General features: G+C 50.1%; 1 protein-coding gene across 2 annotated transcripts in view; it reads right to left on the bottom strand.

Moving 5' to 3' along the window:
* Positions 1 to 317: 317 nt before the first annotated feature.
* Positions 318 to 12,820, bottom strand: part of fam185a (family with sequence similarity 185 member A) — a 53,026-nt gene continuing 40,523 nt past the window's right edge. For both annotated transcript variants that reach the window (XM_084334304.1, XM_084334303.1), the window contains 2 exons: positions 5,147 to 5,281; positions 318 to 1,251 (listed from right to left, as the gene is read on the bottom strand). In XM_084334304.1, coding sequence (XP_084190430.1) covers positions 1,139 to 1,251; positions 5,147 to 5,281 — 248 coding nt within the window. In that variant the 3' untranslated portion in view covers positions 318 to 1,138. The remainder of the gene's footprint in view (positions 1,252 to 5,146; positions 5,282 to 12,820) is intronic.

Below are 12,820 nucleotides of genomic sequence, written 5' to 3'. Positions count from 1 at the left end.
GTGCTGGTCTGCATGGCTGGTGATGTCCAGCAAAGTAGATCTCATGCCCAATGCTGATGTACGTACTTCATGTATATACTGTACTGTAGTGTGTAAAATGAACTCACAAGCAGCAACAGTCCATGTAGCAGCTCCAGGTTTTGTTGCTTGATGACACACACAGACTACCTACAAAACAGTGCAATGACAAGAGGGCAACAGTGGCAGAGTCGTCTTGTAATCTGGAGTTTCCCGGTTTGATTCCCACTCCTCCCGGGCAGCGTGTCGAAGTGTCCTTGAGCAAGACACTTAAACCGCTAATTGCTCCTGATGAGCAGCACTGTTGATGTGAGTGAATAGGTAAAATGTGAGGAACTAGTTGTAAAGTACTTTGGATAAAAGCTGCTATATAAATGCACCATTTACCTTTTTTAAAGATATTTATATATATATTTCTTTTATGGCATTTTACTGCTTTATTGTGGATAGGACAGTTTGGAAATTGGGAGAGAGAGAGAGATGGGGAGGACATGTAGCAAATGTCCTGGGCCGGATTCGAACCCAGGATGCTGCTGTTACGCCGAGTGTATATACGCGTGCGCCACCAGGGCGCCCCATCATTTACCATTCTACCATTTAGTACCAAGACAGAGCTAGACAAGACAGACGAGACACGTTTTAAGTTACCTTTCTTACTATATAATACATAGCATCGCCATACATTAATAAAAAAAACATTTTCTAAACCCCTATTCTATTAACAGAATAAACAATTACAAGTGTACAGTATGCATTCAAATGACAATTCAATGACGACTTGAGTTCAGAGAAGACTCAGGAGTAGGTGAATCCATTCTTCTGGTGCTGCTGAGGTTCTCCGGTTCCATAGGGGGTTTAACTATCAACAGAATAAACGATTACAACTGCACAGTATGCATTCAAAGAGTGTGCGTTTTTAGCAGGTCACATTAACGATAATTTCAGTTATTTCTGAGGACTTCAGTTCAGAGACAACTCAGAAGTAGGTGAATTCATTCTTCTGGTGCTGCAGAGGTTCTCCGGTTCCACCACTGAAGTTCTTATTCCGTGAAAATAAAAGGTCCAGCTGCACGGAGGTAATACAGAACGTTGTTCCCGAGAGCCCGTCTCTTGCGGCGACTCAGCTTCCAAGCTTCAGAGACTCCAACCAGCTCTGCGTCTTCAGCCGGACGCCACCTCTGTCTGCCTGAGCCTTGATCCACTGTTCTGCCTGAGGTGTACTGTTCAGATAGCCTGAGGAGTAGACAAACAGAGAAGAGAGGACCAGTAGGAAAATACCAGTAAGAAGATAGTACCAGTAATTAAAAAAAAAAAAAAAAAAAAAAAATTATTAGTCCGGCAAGGGGCATGAATACGGCATGAATACGGCAAACAGCTGCACTTATACACATCCAAGACAGAACAGGGGACAAGAGACATACATGAAACTATTAAAGCACAAGAGACATGACACTGTTAGAACAGGATCCTTATATTGTTGATCTGTCAAGTCTAATAAATAAATTCGGTCAGTACAAAAAAAGTGCACTTTCGTCAAAAATCTTTTAAATCAAGGGGTCAAAAGGTGCACATTAGTGAACTGACCATTCCTTGTACTGTGGCCATTCACCAGTCGAATGGCCTTCCTTTGGTTTGTTTTACATGCAGGCTGCTACCTCGTGCATCACACAACCGGACCTAAAGCGCTTTCTTGATGGCAACAAGTCAAAACACACATGAAGGACATGTGTGGAGTCACTAATTATCTTATGTGCTTTCTTGAGTAAGAAGAGAGTACCAGTAAGAAGAGAGTACCAGTAAGAAGATGGTACCAGTAAGAACATAGTACCAGAAAGAACATAGTACCAGTAAGGAAAGGTATCCCGTTGTCACTTTATCCAATCAGAAGAGAGAACTCTCACTGCAGAAATGGTCTGACAAAAATTAAAAATAATAAATATAAAGATTTCATGAAATAAGTAAAAATATCTATATCTAAATATCTAAATATTCCCTCTCCTGATGGGATAAAGTGGGAATGGGATACTAGAAGATTTATTTTGTGTTTACTGCAGAGTGGAGGGACTGGGAGACCCATGTTACTGACCAGACACTCTATATCAGTGATGGCTGTCAGAATGTAGAGCTATTTAACAAAAATAAGCTAAAGCTAAAATATTATTTAGCATAAAATCTAATCTAATGTATAATGCATTGAATCTATTGTATAACATGGTAATGTGACCCTAACCCTACCAAGTGAAAAGGACAACTTCCAGTGGGGTGACATCATTTCACTTGTTTCAATACATTTTGCTTCAAGAGAATTGTACAGAAAATAATGTACAAGGCGGCTGAGTGGCGCAGTGGGCAAGGCGCTCTCCACGAACACAGGAGATGCTGGTATCGAGCCCAGCTCTCGGCGTTGCTACCAGCTTGGCCGGTCGTTCATACTAACACAATTGGCAGTGTTAGGGGTGGGAAAGCCAGTGGGTGGGGATTGGACGTTGTGGACAGCGACTCCTACAGGTCCGTTGGTGCGCCTGTACAGCAGAATCAGGAAGTATCGGGGGCAGCGTGAGCCTCCCACGCATTACTCCTCGCCACTGACAGATTGTGCTGTTCAGGTAAAAAGATGCGACAGCTGCCTCCTCGTGTACCGGAGGGGACACGTGATGCAAGGCTTCTATCCTCACTACAGCCGACCAGTGGGAGGCATAGTCTAGCAACGTTCGAGACAGGGGAGGGGAGAATTGAAGGGAGAATTGGCGAGGCGAAATTGGGATGGGGGAAAAATAGAAAATAAGGAGAAAAAGTGGATAAAAAAAAAGAGAATGTACAATATATTAAAATAATGCAGACGACTACTCTCGAGTCTCAAGATACTGTCACTGTTGTCTTGAGGAAGATCCTTGAAGAAAAACTAAACATTTAAGACTGAATACTCTGGGTAGTGTAAAGGTCTAAGCACTCGTCTACCACCGCACAGACCTGGGTTAAATTCCCAGCAGCAGCACCCCCTACAAACACAAGCGGCAGTGTTAGTGGGTGGGAAGCCGGTGGGGTATGAGTGCTGGTCGTTAGAATAGCGACTGCTACTGGTCGGTCGGGTTGCCTACACCCTCCCCAGAGCAACAGAGGAGACATGTGTTAGTCTACACCCTCCACAGAGGGACAGAGGATACATGTGTTAGTCTACAACATCCACCATGTAATAATAATAATAATAATAATAATAATAATTCATTTAATTTATATAGCGCTTCTCAATAACCCGAAATCGCTGACAATAGTCGGGAGCAAAAGTAAAAACAAAGAAACAAAAGCAAAGAAACAAAAACAAAGAAACAACAAAGAAACAAAAACAAAAGGAACATGAGACCATGGGGGGAACAGGGAAGACAGCATGATAGCACAAAAAGACTGGAGACAGACATCAATCAGGTTGGAGGGGGGGGGGGTTTATGGGTGGGGGGGGTTGAAGGCAAGGGAGAACAGGTGGGTTTTGAGGCGAGCTTTGAAGGTGGAGAGTGTAGGGGAGTCTCTGATGGACTGGGGGAGGGAGTTCCAGAGTCGGGGTGCAGTACGAGAGAAGGCCCGATCTCCAAAGTTTTTAAGCTTGGATGTCGGGACAGTGAGGGAGGCAGTGGAGGAGGACCGGAGGGAACGGGTGGGGCGGTAGGGAAGAAGGAGATCAGTCAGGTAGGGGGGGGCCAGGCTGTGGAGGGCTTTGAAGGTGAGGAGTAGTGTTTTAAAGTTTATGCTGTGTTTGATCGGGAGCCAGTGGAGAGAGTGGAGGACAGGAGTGATGTGTTCGCGGGACCGGGTGTTAGTGAGGAGGCGGGCGGCTGAATTTTGGACCATTTGCAGTTTATGGAGGGAGCGGGAGGTGATACCAGTGAGGAGGGAGTTGCAATAGTCCAGGCGGGAGGAGATGAAGGCGTGAATGAGGGATTCAGCAGCAGGGGGGGAGAGGCAGTGACGGATTTAGCATGCGTTAGTCTACACCCTCCCCAGAGCGACGGCGGGGCAGCATGTGTTAGTCTACACCCTCCACAGAGGGACAGAGGAGACATGTGTTAGTCTACACCCTCCACAGAGTGACAGAGGAGACATGTGTTAGTCTACACCCTCCCCAGAGCGACAGAGGAGACATGTTAGTCTACATCCTCCCCAGAGCGACAGAGGAGACATGCGTTAGTCTACACCCTCCCCAGAGTGACGGCGGGGCAGCATGTGTTAGTCTACACCCTCCCCAGAGCGACAGCAGGGCAGCATGTGTTAGTCTACACCCTCCCCAGAGCAACGGCAGGGCAGCATGTGATAGTCTACACCCTCCCCAGAGCGACAGCAGGGCAGCATGTGTTAGTCTACACCCTCCCCAGAGCGACGGCGGGGCAGCATGTGGTAGTCTACACCCTCCCCAGAGCGACAGCAGGGCAGCATGTGATAGTCTACACCCTCCCCAGAGCGACAGCAGGGCAGCATGCGTTAGTCTACACTAGAGCCATATGAAATCCGTTTTATTTTTTTCCAAATTCCATTTTATTTTTTTCCAAATTCCGTTTTAATATTTCAGAATTCTGTATTTTGCTTTGTACGCTCATTTTACCATCAGAAATAGTGTCTAATAAGTGGGAATGAATAAATGTCCACAATTTAATAAGATATAACAGTCCATTTAATAGGGGTGTCTTAAATACTTTGAAGCTTCGTTCGATGGGCATGGGATTCGAATATGAAAATAAAATTTGATTTAAAAAAAAAAAGAAAAATTATATATATTTTTGCAAAATCAACTCTGCCTCTCTTTGTTAACTACAACAAGCAATGCTGTTTGTTATTTAAGATGAGGTCGGACTCGGCACTGACAGATTTGTGTTCATTGTGCTGCTTTTATAAAGCCTCAAATGACGGCTTACAATATTTCATGAAAGCAAAGTGTTTTGTTTGTCTAAAAAATATTTTTTATATTATTTTTTTATAGTGGATTCCATTTTTATTGCTCAATTCCGCGATTCCGTCCGTGATTCCGTGATCGCGGATTCCATATGGCTCTAGTCTACACCCTCCCCAGAGCGACGGCGGGGCAGCATGTGGTAGTCTACACACCCTCCCCAGAGCGACGGCGGGGCTGTTGATGACTCACCAGTCACTGTGCTTTGGCTGGCGGTGGAGCTGCGTTCCGCTCCGAGCAGCACGACCTCCGAGCCGATGTCCACCGAGGCCCCGCAGAGCTGCACCCCTGCTTTTATAGAGGATGGTACACGCACACACACTGCTCCTGGTGGAGGGAGAGAAGAATGCATTCAGAGAACGAGGACGAGAGAGAGGAGGACGTAGAAAAGGGAAATTACGCAAAAGATAAGTGTCGCAAGTAAAGGTCTGATGACCAAACAAGAATACCTGTTGTGAAGCCAGCCCGTCCAGTGCATGCTTTAATTAAGCACAGGTCCCGGCAGGAAATAAACAAAGCGTTTTCCAAAGTAAATGATATTTATTTGTAACGAGGGGAATGAAACACACAACACACAATCAGGGAAAAAGGTAGGTAGTCCGGTGGCTTAGCGCCAGATTTGAGAAGGATGTGGACGCGCCGGATAAAAGCACCAAATTTTCCCCACGTGTTCCCCATCATCATAGCTTTCATTTTTGGGTAGGGGCCACGTCATCATGATGGATTTCAAGATGGCCGCTGTAACTGAGGGGTTACAAAACCCTGACTGTATTAAAGATTGTGATATATTAAACCACTACTAGTTATGTACTTTAATTACTGGCCATACAGTACATGAATATATATGTTGAACACCCACACAAGAATACGGCATTGACACATAAATTATATTGGAGGGTTATTTATTATTATTAAGCAACGTTAGGTTACAGATTGAGAATTAGGCTCGCGCTTGTATGGCGAAGAATATACGTAAAGTCAGTCAAGAGCATAAGTCAATGAGAATAGTAGGAATACTATGATGGGTCTAAGCTGACGCCACCTGTGGTATAGCAATTATATGGGCCACACCGGTACCAACTGGAGACACTGGGTTCCCTCCGGGGTGTAAGGCAGGGAGGGGTAGAGGAATGTTCGGGTACACAGTCTGGGTCAACGAGGAATAAAGAGGCTCCAAATACAGGAGCCGGTGCATGTACTCCCTTGATCAGCAGACAAAGCAATAGTTGTAATCCAATATGCTCGATAGCATTGACGACAGCTAGCCAGCCCCTTCCAAGAGGCGGGCCCGAGTGGTGATCCTCACGAGGTTAAATCCCAAACGACAGTGGAATCAACAGTGCTCTTCTCCGGTGGTCACGGTCCCAAAGCAATATAATCCAACCAGAAATGGTTCTGCAATCGCCGGTGTAGATTCTCCTGTGTACATATCCAACGGTTCTCGCCTAGGACTCCTCGGGTGTGGGCACGGATTTAGGCCGCACAGCCTGGATAAGTGCACTAGCTAAATACACGACGAACCGATGGTAATGCTGGTCACGGAAGAACTGTAGCCGCACGATACACAATAAATGATCGACTATTACTTCACATTAGATTAAGTCGAACTCAACGTTACTGCGTTAAACTCTGACACTTTAACATTCTATTCGCACGCGGTTCTCAATGCTCTATTTAGATGCAAGGTTGCTCACTTCACTGCACGTTGACTCGTGGTGAAGGCTTGGACATTGAACTTGAACTACTGCTGTTTACACCTGCGCCGTATTTATACGTAAGGTGAATATCTAGTCCCAACCTCAGTTCTTGTCTCGTATTACTACGCAGACTCTGGGCATGTACCGACATGCCCGGAGTTGCCTTTGAACTTGCCGTTGGGGGCTTGGTCGTTGGCGCCTGGGGTCGCTGTCCAATAGGAGAGCGAATATTACTCTGGTTTGTACGCAGGTAAAGGGATATTCCGTGTATATATACAAATAATATACAAGGTATATCAAACGATACATATATATATTCAGTTTAATCTGGCCCTTCACAACAGCCGCCTCCTAATTAGTCCGCACCTAATTAGTTAAAAGGAAGACAGATTAATAGTCCCGTCAACTACTCAATGTCTGTTGTGGGGAGTAGGGCAATCTACAAAGTCAGTGGGTCATGATCGTCATCAAGGGAGTCAGGGAGCCTTGGCAATTCTATCAGCCTCGCCACGGGTCGGGTGTGGCGGTGAGGCAGGTCGGCCCTCCTGGGTATACTGGGCTGTGCTCGCCACTGGCGACAGTCTGGTCGAGTCCGCTGGAAGCGACGTACTGCTTCTCTTCCGTTCAGTATCCAATAGCGACGTCGGATCTCAGCGAAGACTCTCTCTGCCCCAGCGTGGTGCACATCCTCGTCATATTTCTTTATGATGAGCTCGGTGACCTTGTGTCGGCTGTTGAGGACTATAGGAAACTTGACGTCATCCGTTAAGTCCGGGGCTCGTCTCAGACGACCACCCACCCTGATGAGGCCATGGGTGTCGCGCTCGGGGGCCAAGTGGAGCAGTCTGCTGTCTGACGGGACTGGCTTTGATCCCTGCAGACAGTCTAGCTCGTCGGGGAACGAGTCTCTTTGGGCTCGCTGTAGCAGAAGGAGTTCTGCTTCTTCGTAGTTAGCTGCATTAATGTCGGTAGTGGGGGGGACCTCAGGGTGGTGCCACAGGAATGTCTTTAACTGCGCACTCTCAAAGGTGGGGCAGTCGTCTATGTTAGGGTCAGTGGGGACTGGTGTGTGCGTCAACCCACAGAACTATAGATTTCTTGATCTCTGCCTCCTCTTGATTAGCCTCCCGAGGGGTGGGGTTAGGCCACTCTTCTTCCGGGAGCTTGAGGAACTCAGGACCGTCACTGTAGATATTGTGACGTGTGAGGTCATCTAGGGACATCCCCCGTGTGATGACATCTGCTGGGTTCTGTTTCGTGTCCACGTACCTCCAGCACGCTGATTCTGTTAAGTCTTGGATCTCTGTGATTCTGACTCCCACGAAGACCTTGTATCTACACGAATCGGACTGGATCCATGTGAGTACGGTCATGGAGTCTGACCACAAGATTGTTCTTTGCACCGGGATGGTGAGTTCACGTTGGATTAACGTGGCGAGTTGCGCGCCTACCAGAGCTGCGCAGAGCTCTAGACGCGGGATCGATTGTTGCTTGCGGGGGGCTATCTTTGAGCGAGCCAGGATGAAGGCTGTGTGTATTTATCCTCCCTCCTCTCGGGCCCGCAAGTAAGCCACCGAGCCGTAGGCCACTTCTGAGGCGTCGCTGAAGACGTGCAGGTCCATCTGGCACGTCTCCAACCGCACTGTGGGTGGGAAGTAGCTTCGGCGTATGTTCACATTTTGGAGCGAGTTGAGTTCTCTCTCCCACTCTCTCCAGGTGGAAGCGAGGTGGTCGGGTATGGGGTCGTCCCAGCCCTGTTCCTTGTCCCACAGCTCTCGTACAATCATTTTCGCCCTGGTGGTGTAAGGTAGGATACACCCCAGCGGGTCGTATTGCCTTGAGAGTGTTCTGTATACGCTCCGTCTGGTGGTCGGTAGAGGGGTCGACCTTCCCTGCTCCGTGGTCAGGGGTGTGTATCTGTAATGGAGCAAGTCTGTTTTGAAGCGCCAGACTAGTCCTAATGTCATTTCTTGTGCTTCACCTGGGATGGTCGCCATCCAGGTCTCGCTGCTTGCTGCGTTTGTCTCTGGGGAGAGGCTGCGAAGTACTTGAGGGTCGCTGCTGGCCCACTGCCGGAGATCAAAGCCGCCTTTGATCAGTGAGGCGCGGAGCTTGAGTAGGAGGGCTTCGGCTTCTTCTGGCGTCGAGACACTTTGCAGACAGTTGTCCACGTAGAAACTCCTCTCTACACTTTGTCTGACCTCCTCGTCAGCTTCAGGGTCTTCTGTCACATGTTTTTGCAGTGCGAACGTAGCACAGCATGGGCTGCATGTGGTTCCGAAGGGGAGGACCTCCCATTGGTAGATGGATGGTTGCTCATCCCCGATCCTCTCTCTCCATAGGAACCGCAGCAAGGGCTTGTCCTCTTCCACTAGTCGCACCTGCAGGAACATCCCTTTGATGTCGCCGCTGATGGCCACCTTGTCTTGGCGGAAGCGTAGTAACACGCCTAGTAGAGAGGGGCCGAGTGTTGGGCCGGGCAAGAGTTCTTTATTCAGATTCTGTAGTCCAATCTGGTAGCTGCAGTTGAATACAATGCGATCCTTGCCGTTGTGGTGGACCTTGTGGTGGGGCACGTACCATGATTCGATCGTCTGGTCGGCCTCTTGAATGTCAATTTTCTTTATGTGTCCCGCTGTGATCAGCTTGTCAATCTCAGCGTGGTACACAGTGGCTTGAGTGGGGTCTTTGGCTAGACGCCGCTCGGTGTTCAGTAGATATCGCTCCGTCGCTTCTTTTGAGGCGTGGAGGGTGGGCATACCCTCTCGCCTCAAGAGTGGAGTTGCGTATCTCATCACTCCATTGACCTCGACTCTCTTTGTCCTCTGCTCGAGGAGGGTTATGGCATAAGTGTCTTCCTTTGAGCGAACGAGTTTCTTTTCATTCTTAAAGGGCATCGCGTCTAATGTCCATAGCCTCTCGACGTGCTGTAAGAGGGTGGTGTCTTCTTCTTTTATTCTTGAGTGGAGGCAGCGAGTGGCTGTTGGTCGGTTGGAAGACCCGGAGAGGGGGCCTTGTAGTGTCCAACCTAGGCGGGTCTCGACCGCTGCTGGACAGCCTCTGGGCCCGATGTGGACCCGGTCCGTTGGGACGATGAGGTGTGCGTGGTCGGATCCTATGAGCAGGGTCGGGGTGGCGCCGTCGATGAGCGGTATAGGTAGTTGACGTAGGTGCACGTATTTTTCCATCAGCTTTGGGATGGGGTAGGTGTACTGTGACAGGCCTATGTCTTGGCTGGTGAAGGCGTTAGTAATCCTATACTGCTTCTCGAGGCTGACCCACTGCTGCTATCGTGAAAGAGACATTTTCACCCTTTATGGTCTTCAGGTCTCTTCTAATGGTACGGATTGTCATTGTTTCTTCGCTCCCCCGCAGACCCAGCCGGGCTGCAGCGGATGCGAGGAGGAGAGTCTTTTCTGACCCATCGTCTAGGACGGCGTAAGTGTCCATGACCTTGTCCTCGTAGCTTAATATCACTCGGACCACTTTCAAGAGCACTCGGGAGCTCCCGCTCTTCGCAGGGTCTATATACATGACGTTCACTCTCGAGCTGCTTGGGGGTACGGGTTTCTTCTTGTTGCTGTCGTGTAGGACATCCAAGTGGGCGCCGTCGCACTTGCTGCATTTCTTCTTTAAACGGCACTCAGCTGCCATATGGCTGCGCGCGCAGCAGAAGCAGCGGCGGTTGGCTTTGATCCACTGACTCACCTCGTCAGCGGTCATCTTCTTGAAAATGTCACATTGAGACAGCCAATGTTCCTTTTCACAGTACTGGCATACAATCTTCCACTTCCCCTTCGTCGGGGGGGTTCTGTGGTTCTTGTGCTGCGGCACTGACTCGGCCTGGTGCATAACGGTCACTGACCGGCGGTTATCATTAGATCTCCGAGGTCCATCTCTTGGGCTTGGTCCACTCCACACGAACGTGTCCAGTCGTAGGCTGCTGACTTCCCTCGCGAGGAAGGCGGCCAGGTCTAGGAGGGATGGCTCGGGACCGTCGGGATCACGGTGGTCTCTCTGCCGCCGAAAGCGCTCTTGGTGGGCTGGAGGGAGCTTCTCCAGTATTCGCTCCACATTAGAGTTAGCATATAGTTCATATCTCCCTTTCTCCTTTTGGGACCCCAGCATCCCTACTAGGGATTGTACCTTGATAGAGAGGTCATCCAATGCTCTATTGTCTTTGGCTGGGGGGAGGCGGTCGATATCTCTTATTTCTTGTATCACATAGTCCCATATGCGTCCGTAACGCTGGTCGAGGACCCCTAGAGCCGCGGAGTATGGGGTACTTGAGTTGGAATATGCCAGCGCTATATTATGCGCTCTGGGCACCTTGAGATGCTTGAGGAGGTTGGCATATTTGTACGACTCATCAGGGACGTCGGACATCATAGTCTCCAAGCACATCCGTAATTCCGTGTACTGTGCTCTGTCCTCGTGCGTAAAGTCTGGGAACGTCGGTGTGCCAAGGTACGATGCCATGGATGGCTGGCACATTGGTGAGCGTAGGGGAAGAGGCCTCCTGGCGAGTCTCCCTGTACGTGTTGTCGTGGGTTGGTACTTGGTGGGTACCAGAGGCCGGGTACCCAGGTGCTGTTCCTCGGTGCCGACTGTACGTCAAACTCACTTGTGAGTTGAGTCGGGGGTTTGTAGTGCAGTGACTCGGGGCTGAAGTCTGGGCTGTACTGGGCCACCTGGTCCAGAGTACGTTGCTGCTGGTGGGCTTGACTTTCCTCCTCTTCCTCTTCCTCTTCTAGGTCCTGAAGTCTTCTATTCAGTCTCTCGGCGACGTAGGCCGGTTCTTCCCGGTGGCTGGGTCTCGTATGGACCGGTCGGGGAGGGGGTTCGGAGACGTAGACAGGATCCTCCTGTTGGCCGGGTCCCGGTTCGCTTTGTCGGGTAGGGGAAGGTGCCCTAGACCCTTGTCGTGATGATCTCTGGGAGCTCCGTGCGGAGAGAGGGGGTGTCGCCCTGGCAATCAATTGTTCTATCATCTGCGCCTGCAGCCGGTCGCGCTCTGCTTCGCGCTGGGCATGGGCGGCGTCGCGCTCTGCTTCGCGCTGGGCATTGGCGGCGTCGCGCTGTGCATCGCGCTGGGCATTGGCGGCGTCGCGCTGTGCATTGGCGGCGTCGCGCTGTGCATTAGCGCGGTCTCTTTCAATGTTCTCTTCCGTCTGAAGGCGTCTCTCCTCCAGTCTTATGCGGTCGTCTTCACTCCTTTGTTGCGCCTGGAAGCGCTCTCGCTCGGTTGCAGAGTGTTCGCGTTCACTAAGGGCTTGCGCTTGGAGTTGCGCGTGAAGGCGCTCTCGTTCCGCTGCAGATTGTTCGCGCTCGCTTGCTTGTTGCGCCTGGAGGCGCTCTCGTTGTTCGCGCTCGCTCGTCTGTTGAGCCTGAAGGCGCTCTCTTTCCATGGCAGAGTGTTCGCGCTCACTTAATTGTTGCGCCCGGAGGCGCTCTCGTTCCACGGCAGAGTGTTCACGCTCACTAAGGGCTTGCGCTTGGAGTTGCGCGTGGAGGCGCTCTCTTTCCGTGGCGGAGTGTTCGCGCTCACTAAGCGTCTTTGCTTGAAGTCGATCGCGTTCGGTGGAGGCTGTCAGGGTGGCGATGAAGGCTTGCGCCAGTATCTGGTCCGCCTCGCTGGGAGATGACACTGACGGAGGTGATCGGCTTCTGACAGTGCTCGTTGGAGATCTGTTCTCCTGGCGCGCCCCGAGGTCCATCTCCTGGGCGCGCTTCTCTTCTGGTCGTATGTCGGGTTCTGTCCCTGGAGCGCTTTCTTTATCCTGGAGCTCTCCGGGGACTATCCCGGTGACGTTGTCTGGAGGTATAGTCATGTCATGTCCCACCTGGTCCCCCCCGTGAGCTGAGTCAGTTTCGTTAGAACCCACTGGGGTCTCTACTGGCAGGGTCGCCTGGTCGATAGGATTTGACATGCTTTGACTATCCGCTTTATCCGTATTTAACGTCCGTTTAGATAAGCTAGGTGGTAGAACGACAGCGAATTCCTCCAGATAGGGAGGTGGCTGACGTTTGCGCTGCGGGCGTTCTAGCTTGGGAGAGCCGCTTGGGGAGTGTTCACCGCTGGCCATGGTTAATACTAATATTATATTAAATATTACACTGATACCCTCCGGCTCGAAGGACCAATTGTAACTGAGGGGTTACAAAACCC

This window comes from Notolepis coatsorum, assembly GCF_963971535.1.
Source record: "Notolepis coatsorum genome assembly, chromosome: 18".
In the NCBI taxonomy this organism is placed as follows: Eukaryota; Metazoa; Chordata; class Actinopteri; order Aulopiformes; family Paralepididae; genus Notolepis; species Notolepis coatsorum.
This window is presented reverse-complemented; position numbering and strand designations above follow the sequence as displayed.